The 14,486-nt window shown below is 39.0% G+C and overlaps 1 protein-coding gene across 2 annotated transcripts in view; it reads right to left on the reverse strand.

Moving 5' to 3' along the window:
• The window catches only part of Pcca (propionyl-CoA carboxylase subunit alpha), a 356,906-nt gene that overhangs the window by 138,867 nt on the left and 203,553 nt on the right, over positions 1-14,486 (reverse strand). For both annotated transcript variants that reach the window (XM_026399302.2, XM_026399298.2), the window contains exons 17-18: positions 12,457-12,567; positions 4,157-4,259 (exon numbers count right to left, since the gene is read on the reverse strand). In XM_026399302.2, the coding sequence (XP_026255087.1) occupies positions 4,157-4,259; positions 12,457-12,567 (214 nt within the window). The remainder of the gene's footprint in view (positions 1-4,156; positions 4,260-12,456; positions 12,568-14,486) is intronic.

Here is a 14,486-nt window from a genome sequence, read left to right on the forward strand (position 1 = left end):
CTGAGTTACTTAAGGCCTCACTAAGTTGCTGAGGCTGTCTTTGAACTCAAGATCCTCCTGCCTCAGACTCCCAAGCCACTGGGATTACAGGCATGCACCACTGCACCCCGCAAAATACTTTTATAAAACTCAGAGTTGACAGTTACCCTCACATGCACTCAAACACCCTGAAATGTATGCAAACAGATACCACTCGCCAGGCCCGCTACAGAAGGGCTCATCCCCGAGCATGATCTTTAAGAGGAAGTTAGGGGCTTGTACTGAACCAGACCCCCGCCTCAATCTTAAAACACGCAAAGCGTGCCCTCTCTAGGAAAGGTGGACCTAGTCACCAGTTACTCCTCCACAGGGAAGTGGCCTGCCCAGCACTAGAACCGGTCATCCCTACAATGATGAGTTACCTTAGCAGAGAGATGACACTCATGGAACTAAGAAGGCTGAGTGACAGATAAGAAAGGATGGAGGATAATTTTCAGAGTGACAAAACTGAACAAAAGTAAGGAATCACAGTAACAAAAACAATGGAGCAAGAAGGACGCACAGCCATTGGTGAGAGCAGAATGGCATTCTCACCAGGTGGACAAGGGTAGGACCCAGACAAATTACCCCGATTCTCAACAAAGGGAACCCTACTCCAGGGGCAACATTGGGATTCTAGGAGAACAGGCATTTCAAGCAAAAATAAAGTTGATTAGAAGAAAAAAGAATACAGGTAATCATTGTCAGTGAAACAAATTATTAGACCAAACTTCAGTGCCAACGAAATAATTTGGCTTCAACTAATGTGAAGTGGTCATTTAATACAGCTTTTGATGGTTTATTTCTGACAAAGAAAGTGGTAGGTAGTAGGCTGGTTGGTTTTGGTGCTGGGAATTGAACCCAGGTCTCGCTCATGCTAAGCAAGCACTCTAGCACGGAGCGACACCCTCCAACCCAAAAGTGTTAAAAAAAAAAAAAAAAGAATGATCATGAAGAAATATAACTCCATAGCAAGTCAACATGCATTTATGTTAAAAAAAAATCATGTTCAGATTTTATTCTCTTCTTAATAAAAAGTTGCTATCATTTCTGACATGTTTCTTTTTTTTTTCCTGAAATATACTGCTATCGTTTTACTATCTAAATATTAAGGATACATATTATTGTCCTTTTCCAAGTCATAAATGATGAAAGAGTAAAACCCACAGACAAATTGGGAAAATAAGATCAGTAGCCAAAATAAGCAGCACAGAGGAAGGGCTGCTGGCTACTGGTTTGGAAGCTAAAACACACAAGAACACGCCCACGACAACACAGGGAGCCACACCTGGAGGTGACTCAGCCTCGGTTCGGAGCCAGTCGTCTGATGCGCCTCAGAAGCCCAGCGTACAGACTCAGCACCTACCTCGGGTCTGATGACAGGGTGCCTGGGGACCTCTAGCAACAAGCAAAGGTAACCTCAGCTTCACCTTGGCCAAACAAGACTGTGCCTTGTCCAGAAGAGGAATATATTTTGCTAGATATCAGAGGCCTCTGCTGTTATGGGTGGTACAACGTCACAATAATCTGGCCTGTTGAGTACATTATGTGCTCAACCAAAATTAAACTCACCCAAGTGAATAATTATATAAGAAATGTATGTACACATAACTGCATAACTGAACTTTTGATCTACATACTTTATTAATTAATGTTTTTCAGTATCTACAGATACGAGCTTAAAAATAAGATATTTAAGATTCTTAATGTAACAATTAGCAAACTTATAATTTTAGGCAGAAATTACACAAAAGACAAATACAAAGGAAGATCACTTTAAGGAATAAATCTATTGAAGGCAGCACTAACATCTGGGGGGGGGGGGGGCACTTCCTGAGGTGATGGTAATGTTCAGTACCTACATACAGGAGTGTGGGTTGCGCTGGAGCATCCATTTGTTAAGATCCTGCAGGTCAGACCTCTCTACTTAAATGTATGTAAATTTTACCTTAAAACACAAGTAAAAAAGTGAGGAGTGGGTAGAGGGTCAAGATGGAACAAGGAAGGCAGATTTTTGATGCTGTTGAAGCTGTGTAATGATTACTTCAGGGATCGTTTTACTATTCTGCTTATTTCATATTTGTTTAAGAGCCTCCATAATCAAAAATTGATTTAAAATGTTTCCAAAGACCACTTAACAAATAGAAAATATTCACAACATGTTTAAAAAAAAACAGAATAAAAACTATGTTCCCAGTATGAATCTAATAATATAAAGCATACATGTAGCATGTGCACTCAGATATGTGTATGTATATATGTATGAGTATGTGTGTATGTATGTGAGAATATATATGGCTGTGTTGGGGATTGAACCCAGGACCTTGTACATGCTAGGCAAGTGCTCCACTACTGAGCTACATCCCCAGTCCGACCCTTTTTAAAACTTTTTTGGAGACAAGGTCTTGCTAAATTGCTGAGACTGACTTCAAATTTGCAATCCTCCAACCACAGCCTCCAGAGAGGCTGAAATTATAGGCATATACTACCATGCCCAGCTACCTTTTTGCTGCCTTTTATCTTTTAAAACCCTTGTGGGATTCTCACCCAGAATAAGTTAACACCCTCTAAAAATAACTTGCATCTGTTTCTTAAAAAATCAAACCAGTTCATTTTTAGCTACATTAAGACTTCTGAAATAATAAAGATCCAAATAATAACTAGAGATAAGGGAGTCAGTATAAATATTGCATTTGTCAAAAGAATAATAAAAAGTTATACTAGCCTGTAATTCCAGCATCTTAGGAGGCTGAGTCAGGAGGATCACAAGTTCAAAGCCAGTCTCAGCAACAGGGATGTGCTAAGCAACTCAGTGAGACCTTGTCTCTAAATAAAACACACAAAAGTGCTAGGGATATGGCTCAGTGGTTGAGTGCCCCTGAGTTCAATCCTTGGTGTCCCTCCCAAAAAAAGTAATATGAGGTATGCAATTCAGGTTTTAAGGCCAAAGCTAGGATCTGCAGGAGAGATTCTGCACACACATCCCTCTAGAAGAATTCTGTCCAACAGAACTTGATGGAAACAGAACCGTCATGATGAAGAGGAAGTTGGTGTAGCCCAACACACAGCCACTAACCACATGTGGCTCACAGGACTACAAACTCGGTTTTAAAGTCAGTTTTAATAGCCATCTGTGGCCAGCGGTCATGTGTTCTGGAAAACACAACTGAGGGAAAACACCAGCACCAGACTCGCGGTTCTGCTGACGGTTTCCCTGCTCCTTCCCCTGGTGCAGTGATGTGCTGGTATCCACATCCTTTCTCCTCTCCCTGTGTATCTACCAGAGCGTGAGGTTAAGAAAATGCACACCAAGCTTCTTGTACTTTCTCTTGAGAAATACCGCAAATGAAGAGTACTAGCTACTGTGAGATTTTCTGAGCAAAATCACATCATCCATTAAAATACAGCCTAACCTCATTTTCGTTTTTCTTCTATCTGCTTCCTCAGAAATCACTTTTGAGTTTCTGATTTATGCTTTTGGTCAACTTTCACCTTTTTGTCCTTTTGTTTTTGATCTTATCCTTGTAGAAAAGCAAAAGGGAACAAAAAGAAATTGAAGTAACACAATTTTCTCAACAGAATTACTCGAGCAAGTATACACACACACAATACAACGTCCAGTCACCCAGAAGCACCAGTGTTACTGGGACTGTGTTTCTACTTATCCTTTCACCTGGGTCCTAGGAAGCTAAAAGGTATGCGTGGGGCCAAGAAACCACCTCATACTGGTGTTGAGTCCTTTTTAACACCTCATAGCTTCTGAAATACACCTTTTAACTGCCCAGATTAATTCCAAATTTTGAAGACTATAACACTTCTCAAAACTTTTAAAAACACCAACAAAGCAATAAAATAGAATAACAATTTGAATGGATTTTCTAAAAAATGTCAGAAATCTCACCTCTCCTAATATCCAAGTCAAAGAGGCCAAGATCTTTTTTCCTTTAATTTAAAAAACTTGTTTGAACAAAATATACAAAATATCATATTTAAACAATGTCTTCATTGTATTTCCCCAAAAGAACCATCAGAAGATCTAGTACTGAGACCACCCGGATCTTTTATTGGCTATTTCCTATGCAGATTAGATTAGCAACATTTCCTGCTCATTTATTCAGTTTTAAAAGATCCACCATACCTTGAATGGTCTTGAAAATGTTGGGCTCGTAACTGGGATGCCACAAACAACGATGATGCAATTGCCAATAGCTGGTGTGTCTCATTCTCTGTTAACACATGTCCTGAGGGAAATCAATCAATCAATCCATCAACCACATGAACAAAGTTAACAGTTGTGCCTCCATCTTAGAGAGTTACTAGCCATTCAAACGAGTATTTTATCAGGCATCTATTATGGTTTAGTAATGTTCAAGGTGCAGGAGTCAGGGTGCAAGATTTTTCAGTAAGACAAAAAGCCCTGCTGGAAGTTTACTGTCATATTTGGGAAAGGAGATCATAAATTGACTCACAGAACAAAACAATTATAAATATGCATGCCCACAGAGATCTCTAGGAAAAGCTTAAGTTCCTCGCATCTGCTGCTCTTTCTCACTCCCACCCACAATTTTACTTCTAAGGAAATGGAGACTAGAAGAGGAGTGATGCTGGTCAAGGACAAGGGCAGGTTCATGTTTTCTAGTGCAAAGAATTCAAAGAAAATAAAGGTGTGATTCTCTTTCCTGTGTGTGTGAACTCAGGGCCTGGGGCCTCTTCCACCAATTGATCAGTGAATTTCTCTCTCCCTCACTCTCTCTTCCCACCATAAGTTAGCTGACCCAAGGGGCAGGGGTCTAGCTAGGAAGGCCTGGGGAGGACCACTGGTGTGGCTGAGGGCTGCGCGGCAGGGAAACCTCCGTCACGCACAGAGTTCCTCAAGAAGTGCAGTGAGTGTGTGTGTGTGGGGGGAGGTCTCCCCGCTCTAGGGCCTGAAGGCTAAGACATCCCGCAAGAGCTGTGCGACCACAGAACTTCTAAGGCTATTTATCAAAGGACTGTCCGCTATAGTAGAGCATTAAACAGCACAGCAGGAGCAACCTGAGTGCTGGACCATCAGCAGTAAGATGTGTTTATACAATTCTGAATTTATTTGAAAGAAATGATCTGAATATTATATCTAAAACTCACTCTAAATAGAAATGAAACTAAAAATATCCAAAATTAAAATATAAATACTTTCAAGATCTGCAGCTCATTTTTCTATGGGAAGGTATTTCATGAAATTGAAGGGTCAGGAAAGCCCAAGAAATCTATTCCCCTTCAAGACAAACCCAGAAGCTATGTAACCTTGATACAAATGTAGTTCTGAGAATTCAACCACAGACCTCCATGGGAACTTCCAGGTTTTGGAAAGTTCCTGGTCATCCCCTGACATTGGAACAGTGATGGAACCATCCCATGTAACTCCATAATTAATTATCCTATAAGAAAATATTATAGAAATTTGGCCCTACTCTTCTCAAAATGAACAGTGTAGGAGCTATTCAGGGTCCTGCAAAGTTAAAATATGTTTCATAGTCCTAAGACTGATTTTCCTTTTTAAAACAAACAAACAAAAAAACTCTCATTTTATCAGGAGTCCCTCGATCTGCAGAGGTTCCTAGTTCTGAGGGATACACAACATGTGATGACGTCATTGCCCTTATGTCAAAGCAAAATGGATTTACTATCATGAACTTTAAAATGAATTGATAAAATTTTTACTTTTTAAATTTTCTAGTATTAGGGATTAAACACAGGGGCATTTTGTTACTGAGCCACATCCCTATTTTTAAATTTTTGAGACAGGGTCTCGCTAAGTTGCTTACGGCCTCACTAAGTTGCTGAGGTTGGCCTTGAACTTGTGATTCTCCTGCCTTGGCCTCTCATTGGGATTACAGGCATGCACCACCACACCCAGCTAAAAAATAAATTAGTAAAGTTTTTTAAATTTCTCCAGTTTAAATTTATAATGTGGCAAAATCACAAGGCTTTTTGGAGTATAAAGAGGATCAGTTCTTCTCAAATGTCACTGGGCATTTGAATCACTTGGATTAAATGAGCCTCTATTCCTGCATTCCACCCACATGGGGAGAGGTTGGGTAATCTGCATTTACAATAAGCTCTAAGGGCAAGAGATGTCATACCTTCAAACAGAACTGCTTTGGGTCATATTTATCAACTTGCATAAAGAAATCAGTCCATGAAAACAGCCTAGGTGCCCTTCAACAGATGAACAGATAAAGAAAATGTGGTACACACACACAATGGAATATTACTCAGTCATAAAGAAAAATGAGATTATGGCATTTGCCAGTAAATGGATGGAAATGGAGACTACCATCTAAGTAAAATAAGTCAATCCCAAAAAAGCAAAGGTCAAATGTTCTCTCTGATATATGGATGCTAACACACAATAAGGGGTGGGAGGGGGGATAGACAAAGGGGAATGAAGGGAAGGGAGGGGGATGGGAACAGGAAAGACAGTAGAATGAATTGGACATAACTTTCCTGTGTTCATATATGAATACACGAACAGCGTACTCCACATCATGTACAACCACAAGAATGGGAAGCTATACTCCATGAATATATGATATGTCAAAATACATTCTACTGTCACATATAACTATAAAGAACAAAGGGAAAAAAGGAATCAGTCCATAAACCCAATTTAGTGAGACATGCTCAGCAAAACCAATTATCAAAACACTTGGAACACAGTATTTTTTATGACAATTGTGTGTAATTGTGTGTGTGTGTGTGTGTGTGTGTGTGTGTGAAATGCATTTCTTCTAGTGGTTCACAGAAGACTTGACAAGCCCCTTCTTCAGACACGCATGCATCGTACATATCATCGGGAATGGAAAGGCAACACATTCTGGGACCCCTTTAATGGCAAGACATTCATTACTATTTTACTTGGTCTAATCAACTGCTGGTGTGCCAACTCAGGCCATATGGAGAAAGAATGTGCCCAAATTGAACGCACCATCTTTCATCACATCTGAGACAAACTGATATGCTCCACATCAACTTCCACCCTTTTGTTGATATCCCACTTTGAAAGGTATTCAGGTCCATGTGTAGGACTTGATCATAACTGACCATTCCACCAGCCGTTCTAGCATGAAGCTATTCCCCCTCATAACCAGAGTGGCTTTATCTCCTGCAAGTTCCCCTGTGGCCTGATACCCAGTACAGCCTCACTGCCCTGGCTCGACCCTGGACTCTCCTTGAATGCTCCCCGCTGTTGGTCCTCTGGTGACAGTATGCTGGTTTCCATTCTTCGCTCCAGGCTGACAGGCCAGACAAAGGTCCATTCTCTTTTCTGAACAGGATCTCATCCACTGCCGCCTGTACAGCTGCCCTGGGGGAGCTGAGAATGCACACAGCCTGCCAGCCTGCAGGAAGGCAGATCCCCAGAGGGCAGCCAGTGCTTCTGCTTGCTGATAAGTCCTACCTGCCCAGAACTCTGCCTGAGACACACTCACATATTCAGATGCTTTTGGATTCGTCCATCCCTTTCCACAGTGGGAACATAAAGTGATAATGAACAACTCTTTCTCCCTTGCCAGTTTAGGATTCAACTTTCCTATATTGCAAAGTCAGTAAAAAATTATCTTTTACCTTTTCCTTTTCTAAAATGCAATTCGCTCTCTTTCCCTTGAGGGCCCATGTCTTCAAAAACTTCAGTTTAGTGGGGTTTGGAGCAGGAGTGCATAGGCATATTTAAGCAATCACATTTACTTCAAAATTAGTTGGAGTACTTTCTTCAGCAGCTTCCTCAAAATAAATACACATACTGAGACATTTCTGTATTTATTTGAAAACACCTTTTTAAAACACTGACAAATGCAGGCTGTCTCGATTGAGCACAGTCCTCTGGAACCAATTTCTTTCCTATGCAACAGATTTTGCCTTTAGGTTCTCCACCTTCTGGTTTATGGAGTCTGAAGAACATCTCAATAAATATTCTTGGCATATCTTTTTTTCTTTTGTTCTTATTTCTTTTTTTCTTTGTTGTACTGGGGATCAAACCCAGGGTCTTATTCGAGGCAAGCACTCTACCAACTGAGCTATATGCCCAGCCCACATTCTTTATTTTTTTTCTTCCTTCCTTTCTAGAAGCCTTACACGGTTTTTTCATTAATCCTATCTGAAATCTAGTGGATCTTTCCAACACCCCAAGGCTTTCTAAAGAAGAGTGAAACCAGGACTCCCCTACAACTTATTTCATCCTTGTTTTGTCCATTTTTCTTTCCATTAAACTCCCATGATATATTCATTTACATGCAAAATCTTGTGGATCTTCCCTCCATATTTCTTACTGCCTGAATGGTTTTATTTTCTTTACCTTTTTGCTAAATATTTTGGGACACTTCGTTCAGTTATTGCCTTGGGTCACTCGGTTCTTAGCAGTGACCTTCGGACACTTTGACTGCTGAAATGTCTTGCCTCATCAAGCCTTCTCTAATTTAACCCCTCTCTGCTCTGTCCGTTTTCAGTGAGTGCAGGCATCTGCACCTGTGCTTCGTCCTCGGGGACCCGCCGAGGTCTCCGTCTCAGATGGGTGACCCTCTTCCTCTTCACGCTGGTGGCTCTCATGTCAAAGGGTTAGGTAGTGGTTTGCTGGGAAGTGTTTAACAACCCACTGGGTGTGGGGGAAGGAGAAAAGCCCTAGTGTGTAGCATTTGCTAATTTCCTTGTAGTGAATACTCTCTCCATGGTTGATTTCAAACTACCAACGCACTTCAAAGCGGATGGCGTGTGGGGAAGCCAGCCTGGCAGCCCAGCACCCCGGCTCGAGTCCTTGATGGGGGCTGCAGAAGTCAACAAGGCCACTTCTGCATGAGGTGTCCTCGTTCCCCAAGTAGGAATTGGCCTCTCCTCTGTCTCCTCCTGGAACCTGCACTCATTATTTGTTGAATGACCTTCATGACTGTACAAATAGTATCAATGGACAAAAAGAAGTATAATTCATTCTACCCTTTTTATGTTGAATTTAATTTTTACCAAAAATCTGTAAAACTTTTCACACAAAATATATATATATATATATATATATATATATAATTATGACAATTTCTTTTGATGGGGCTTCAGGTCAAAATACAGCAAGGCAATAGAGAAATAAGTTCAAAGAGTTTATTACATTCCAATTGAAATTATAATTCTTAAAATATTTTCTTCTTTATTTCCTCTTGATTTCAGAACCAAAATATCTTATTCTTCATTTTCCTTATCTTTAGAATCAAAGAAAAATAGCTTTTCAACATCAGAATATAAAGAGTGGACCAGAATAGCTTCTTGTGTATGCTTTATTTTAATTTTGGACACAATAATTTCCAAGTGCAAATTTAAGAAAATTCAGTAAAACTGTCCTAGTCCACAAACAGATCTGGGGAGGTAAGCTCATATAATAGAAAATTTTAATGCAGTCATAAAGACAGACACTGTCTATGAGCAGCGCCCAGGAGAGCAGGACAGATGGGAAGCAGATGGGTAAGCCCAAAGGGACAAAGTGACCCTGCCTCAAGCATGTTGAGAGGGTCCTGGACTAACTTCAGTTGCCACTTCCTGCTGTCTCTTTCGGCACATGTATCAAACAGTCCAAGACGATAGTTTAATTTATCTAAGACTTGCTCTGGGTTAACATAGGAAGGAAAGAGAGAGCACTAGGAGACGGTGGCCATTCAGAGAGGACAAACTGACCACAAACCGTAGGCGGGAGTGAAACAGGAGGCATTAGGAACGACAGACACAGGTGTGCACGCTGCGAGTCCTCGGCGGCAAGATGACACGCAGCGGGCCCGATGGAAAAGCCTGGTGATTTATGAATCTGAAGCCCAGCACAGGAAAAGAGCCTCGAGCTGGATTCCGCTGGGATGTGGCTCAGTGGTGGAGGGTGGCAAGCTCAAGGCCCTGGGTTAACCCAGCACTGGAGGATGAACAAATCAGGGAGGAAGAAGGGAGAGGGAGCAAGGGAGACAGAGGAAGAGAGGGAAGGAGAAAGAAAAAGAAAAAGAAAGAAAATCCTAGGATCTGTTCCTGGCTTCCTTATTTTACTGATCATTTAGCCTCATCAATTGCTTTGAGTTTTTGTTTCCTTGTATGGAAAATGAAGGCTTCGCTTAAATAACTGCAAAAGTTCTTCTAACACTTGTAACAATTAAAAATACTGTAATCCTTTCTTGTATAAGCTAAGAGGCAAAATTACATGTCCATGCTGATAATTCCTAACCCAAAATAGAAATTTAAAATGTATTAGGCATATTATAGAAAACTGCGATATATAGGTTTTTAGTGAATTTCTGAAGGGGATTCCCTAATCTAGAGAATGTGGAACATTTCCTATTGTTTGCTAAATGTACAATACATGGTCATCAATTCCAATTAGAAATTTTAAATGCCTCATTTTTCTATGGGATATTTTACCATTTATACATACTCATGTGAATGTGTGTGTATATTTAAATACCCACATATGCATATGCTTGTTCTAAAGGTTCTCTGAAGTGTTTGCCTGTTTTCTCCTTCTGCCTACCATTTCCTATCATATCACCTTCACAGATGAATTAGGTAGGCAGACACAAGAATATACTGAGTCCACCTAACAACTTACCTCAACTTTTAATTAAAACCTCAGTAAGCACAAGAGGCCAAAACAGTAGAATCAAAACAGAGTGAATGGGCTATCTGGAAACATGTACAGATAATTAAAAATATGCAAAGTAATCCCTTCATCAAAACTACCAATAAGATTATTTTCATTGGGCTGGGGATGTGGCTCAAGCGGTAGCGTGCTCACCTGGCATGCGTGTGGCCTGGTTCCATCCTCAGCACCACATATAAAAATAAAGATGTTGTGTTCGCCAAAAACTAAAAATAAATATTGAAAAAATTCTCTCTCTTTTTTTTTTAAAAAAAGATTCTTTTCATTAATTCAACAATTGTTTACTTAATGTCTGTCATGGTTTGTTGCTAGGGACACAGTAAGAAGCAATGACTTAAGTGGTTCCTGACCTCATGAAACCAACAGACATTAATGAAATCATTACACAAAAATAAAATAGCAATCATGTTAAATATGCATTTTATTTTGTACTCTTTCAAATTTGTAAGTTTTTACGTACTAATAAATCCTTGGATTAAAAAAAAAAATTTATTTTTTAGTTTTAGGTGTATACAATGTTTTATTTCTATGTGGTACTGAGGATCGAAACCAGTGCCTCACATGTGCTAGGCGAGCACTTTAGCACTTGAGCCACAACCCCAGCCCTGAATCCTTGGATTTTAAGAACCCAAATAAAAGAACTTCCTCCTTCCCCTTGATACCAATGATAAAACTCTAGCATTAATGTTTTAAAAGAAGATTCAAATCTATTTCTTAGGAAAACTCTAAATTGTAAATTTTAAATTAAAAATTACTTTGTAAACACATTTAGCAGATCAACTATATGAATCTACATATAGCTCCTGACGTGACTACGTAAGTCATTTTATAGACTAGAACACTTTAAATGGAAGACTGCCTATCCTTCGTACATCCCACCATCACCAGAAATTCGTGTAGAGGCTTCTGGATCTCACCTTGTCTCTTTTCCATGAAGTCTCAGGTAAATCCTGTGAGTTTCTTAATAACACGTTAACCACGTCTTCAAAACTCACAGAAGAGTTTCCTCCATTTCTCATTTTTTTCTCCTCATCGACCATTTTTTTTCTATTACTTGGAAACACAACTGTCCAGTGCTAAACATCATATTCTACTCATTTCTTTATTCAAAACTTCATTTTCAGACTAAAAACCATTGTCTTCTTATACATTGTCTTTTTTTTTTTTTGTACAAAGATTTGAACCCAGGGGTGTTTTACTACTGAACCACATCCCAGCCCACTTAATTTTTTATTTTGAGACAGGGTCTCACTAGGTTTCTTAGAGCCTCACTAAGTTGCTGAGGCTGGCTTTGAACCTATGATACTCCTGACTAAGCCTCAGAGCTGCTGGGATAATAGGCAGGTGCCACCATGCCCAGCCGACATCGTCATTTTTATCAACTAGAACAAGCATCTGGATTTCTGAAAATGTCAATGCTATTTTTCATAAGGATATATAGAGTCACTAAAAAAGGGTTCCTATATATACCTATATCAGAAAGTCAGGTAGGACAATGATCTATTAACATTCTCTGCCCACAGGCTAAACTCACAGAACATTTCACGTGGTTTCATTCTTCACTCAATAAAACTGCAGATTCGTATATTCACGAGTCACACATGAACACTTAAAATCATGAATGTCACTAGTCTAGGATTTTCCAAATATATTAATAAATCAAGTATAATATAAGTCAAAGGCCAAAATTTCAAATGGAAAAATTGTGTGTGACAATAAAGCATGAAAATAATGACTTCAAGTTACAAAATAACTTTGAGTAACTAAAATATTTCAATCATACAAACCTTTAAAGCCATCAGGATATACATCCGAAAGAAATTTAGTACTGATGTCTCCTTTTACAAAGCGTGAATTTATTATCACCTCTCGAAGTAATGCGATATTATGTGTAACACCTAAAAATAAAATGACATAGGTTAAATTGGGAAACAATGAGTCAACTAAAAACCTAATTCTTGTAACTTGAAGAAATTTATCATCAGTGTCCAATTGCCTAGGGAGAACACTCAAGAGTACTTTTCCCTTTGACTCTCAAAAAACAGCAAACCCCTGAACATGAAGTAGCACTAAAACACCCACACCCACTGAAAACTTCAACAGCTTGCTACTGTCGATTCAACTGGGAAATAATGTCTTTCCAATAAATAGCACTAGAACAACTAGATATTCTTGGGAAGGCGGGGAGGGAAAGAAATTGAACCTCACTCCAATTCACATCAGAGACAAAAATCAACTCAAAATGGATCACAAACCTAAATGTGTCTTAAAAGTCTAAAACTATTTTAAGATTTATAAAAGAAACAAAATCTTTGTTACCTTGGGGTAGGAAGCAGATTCATAGTCACACAAAAAATGAACCATAAAAATATCAACAAATTGTATTTCATCTAAATGTAAAGTCTGCTGGGCACATAGGTATAAACCTGTAATCCCAGTAACTCAGGAGGATGTGGCAGGAGGATTACAAGTTTGAAGCCAGCCTTAGCAACTTAAGTGACACCCTATCTCAAAATAAAAAGGGCTGGGGATGCGGTCCAGTGATGAAGAGTCCCAGGTTCAATCCCCAGTACCAAAAAACAAATAAATAAAAATAAAATAAATTTAAAGTCTGTTCTTCAAAAGATAGTTTAGCACATGTGAGATACTGAGTTTGATTCTCAGTACCACATTAAAAAATAATAATAAATAAATAAAATAAAGGTACTGTGTCACAACTAAAAAATAAAATATTAAAAAAAGATAGTTTAAAAAGTGAGCTGCAAATCACAGACTGAGAAAAAATATTTACAACACCATATGTCAGACAAGAAACATGGACTATTTAAAAAAAAAAAAACAACATTTTTACAATACATCTTATAAGACAACAAACAAGCCAAGCTTAAAAAGAAAAAAATGGGCAAAAGATCTAAACAGACAGTTTGCAAAATGCCCAATAAGCACAGAAAAATGTTCAGCATCATTACTGTCAAAAATAAGAGATGCCACTACACACCAATTCACATGGCTAAAAATTAAACCATGGCTGCTGGTCAGGACAGGGAACAATCCGGACGGCCCCACCTGGAGGTGGCAGTATAAAATGGTCCACCTATTTTGAAATAGTTTGGCAGTTCCTGAAAAAGCTAAACACATCCTTATTTCATGATTTGGACAATTCTCTCCTAAATATTTTCAAGTTCAATAAAAATATGTCCATGCAAAGACTTATACACAAAGGTTAATATCAGCTTTACTTGTAATAATCAAAACTTGGAAAAAATCTAAATGTCCATCAACAAATAAATGAATGGATTAATATAATGTGATTTTTCCAAACAGTGGAATTCTATTCAGCAGTAAAAAGAGACGAGTCATCAACATACAAAATAACACAGATGAATTTCAGAATAATTATACCCAATCCAAGAGGCAAGACCAACAATAATGCATACAGTATAAATTACTAAGAACAAATTTGAGAAAATGCAAACCAAACTATAGCAACAGGAAGCAGATCATGTGGTCACAACAGAACAGGGACATGGATTACCCAGACCCTGAGGAAGCCTCTGGAGGTGACAGAAATGTTCAGCATCTAGTCATGATGGTTACATGGCTGTACGTGTCTGTGTCAGTGATCATCAAACTGAACACTTTACATGTTAGAAGTTCATTTTATGTCAAATGTACTTCAATGAGTGTGTGGAGAGGGAGACCACAAATGTGTGCTCAGCAGAAAAAAAACTGAGCCTAGCAGATAATGACTATTTCAAAGTAAAGTTAAACTAGGTAACTGCTACGAGAGAAATACAAACGGTGCGTGGGAGAGTCC

Source organism: Urocitellus parryii, chromosome 2 (genome assembly GCF_045843805.1).
Source record: "Urocitellus parryii isolate mUroPar1 chromosome 2, mUroPar1.hap1, whole genome shotgun sequence".
NCBI classification, from domain to species: Eukaryota; Metazoa; Chordata; class Mammalia; order Rodentia; family Sciuridae; genus Urocitellus; species Urocitellus parryii.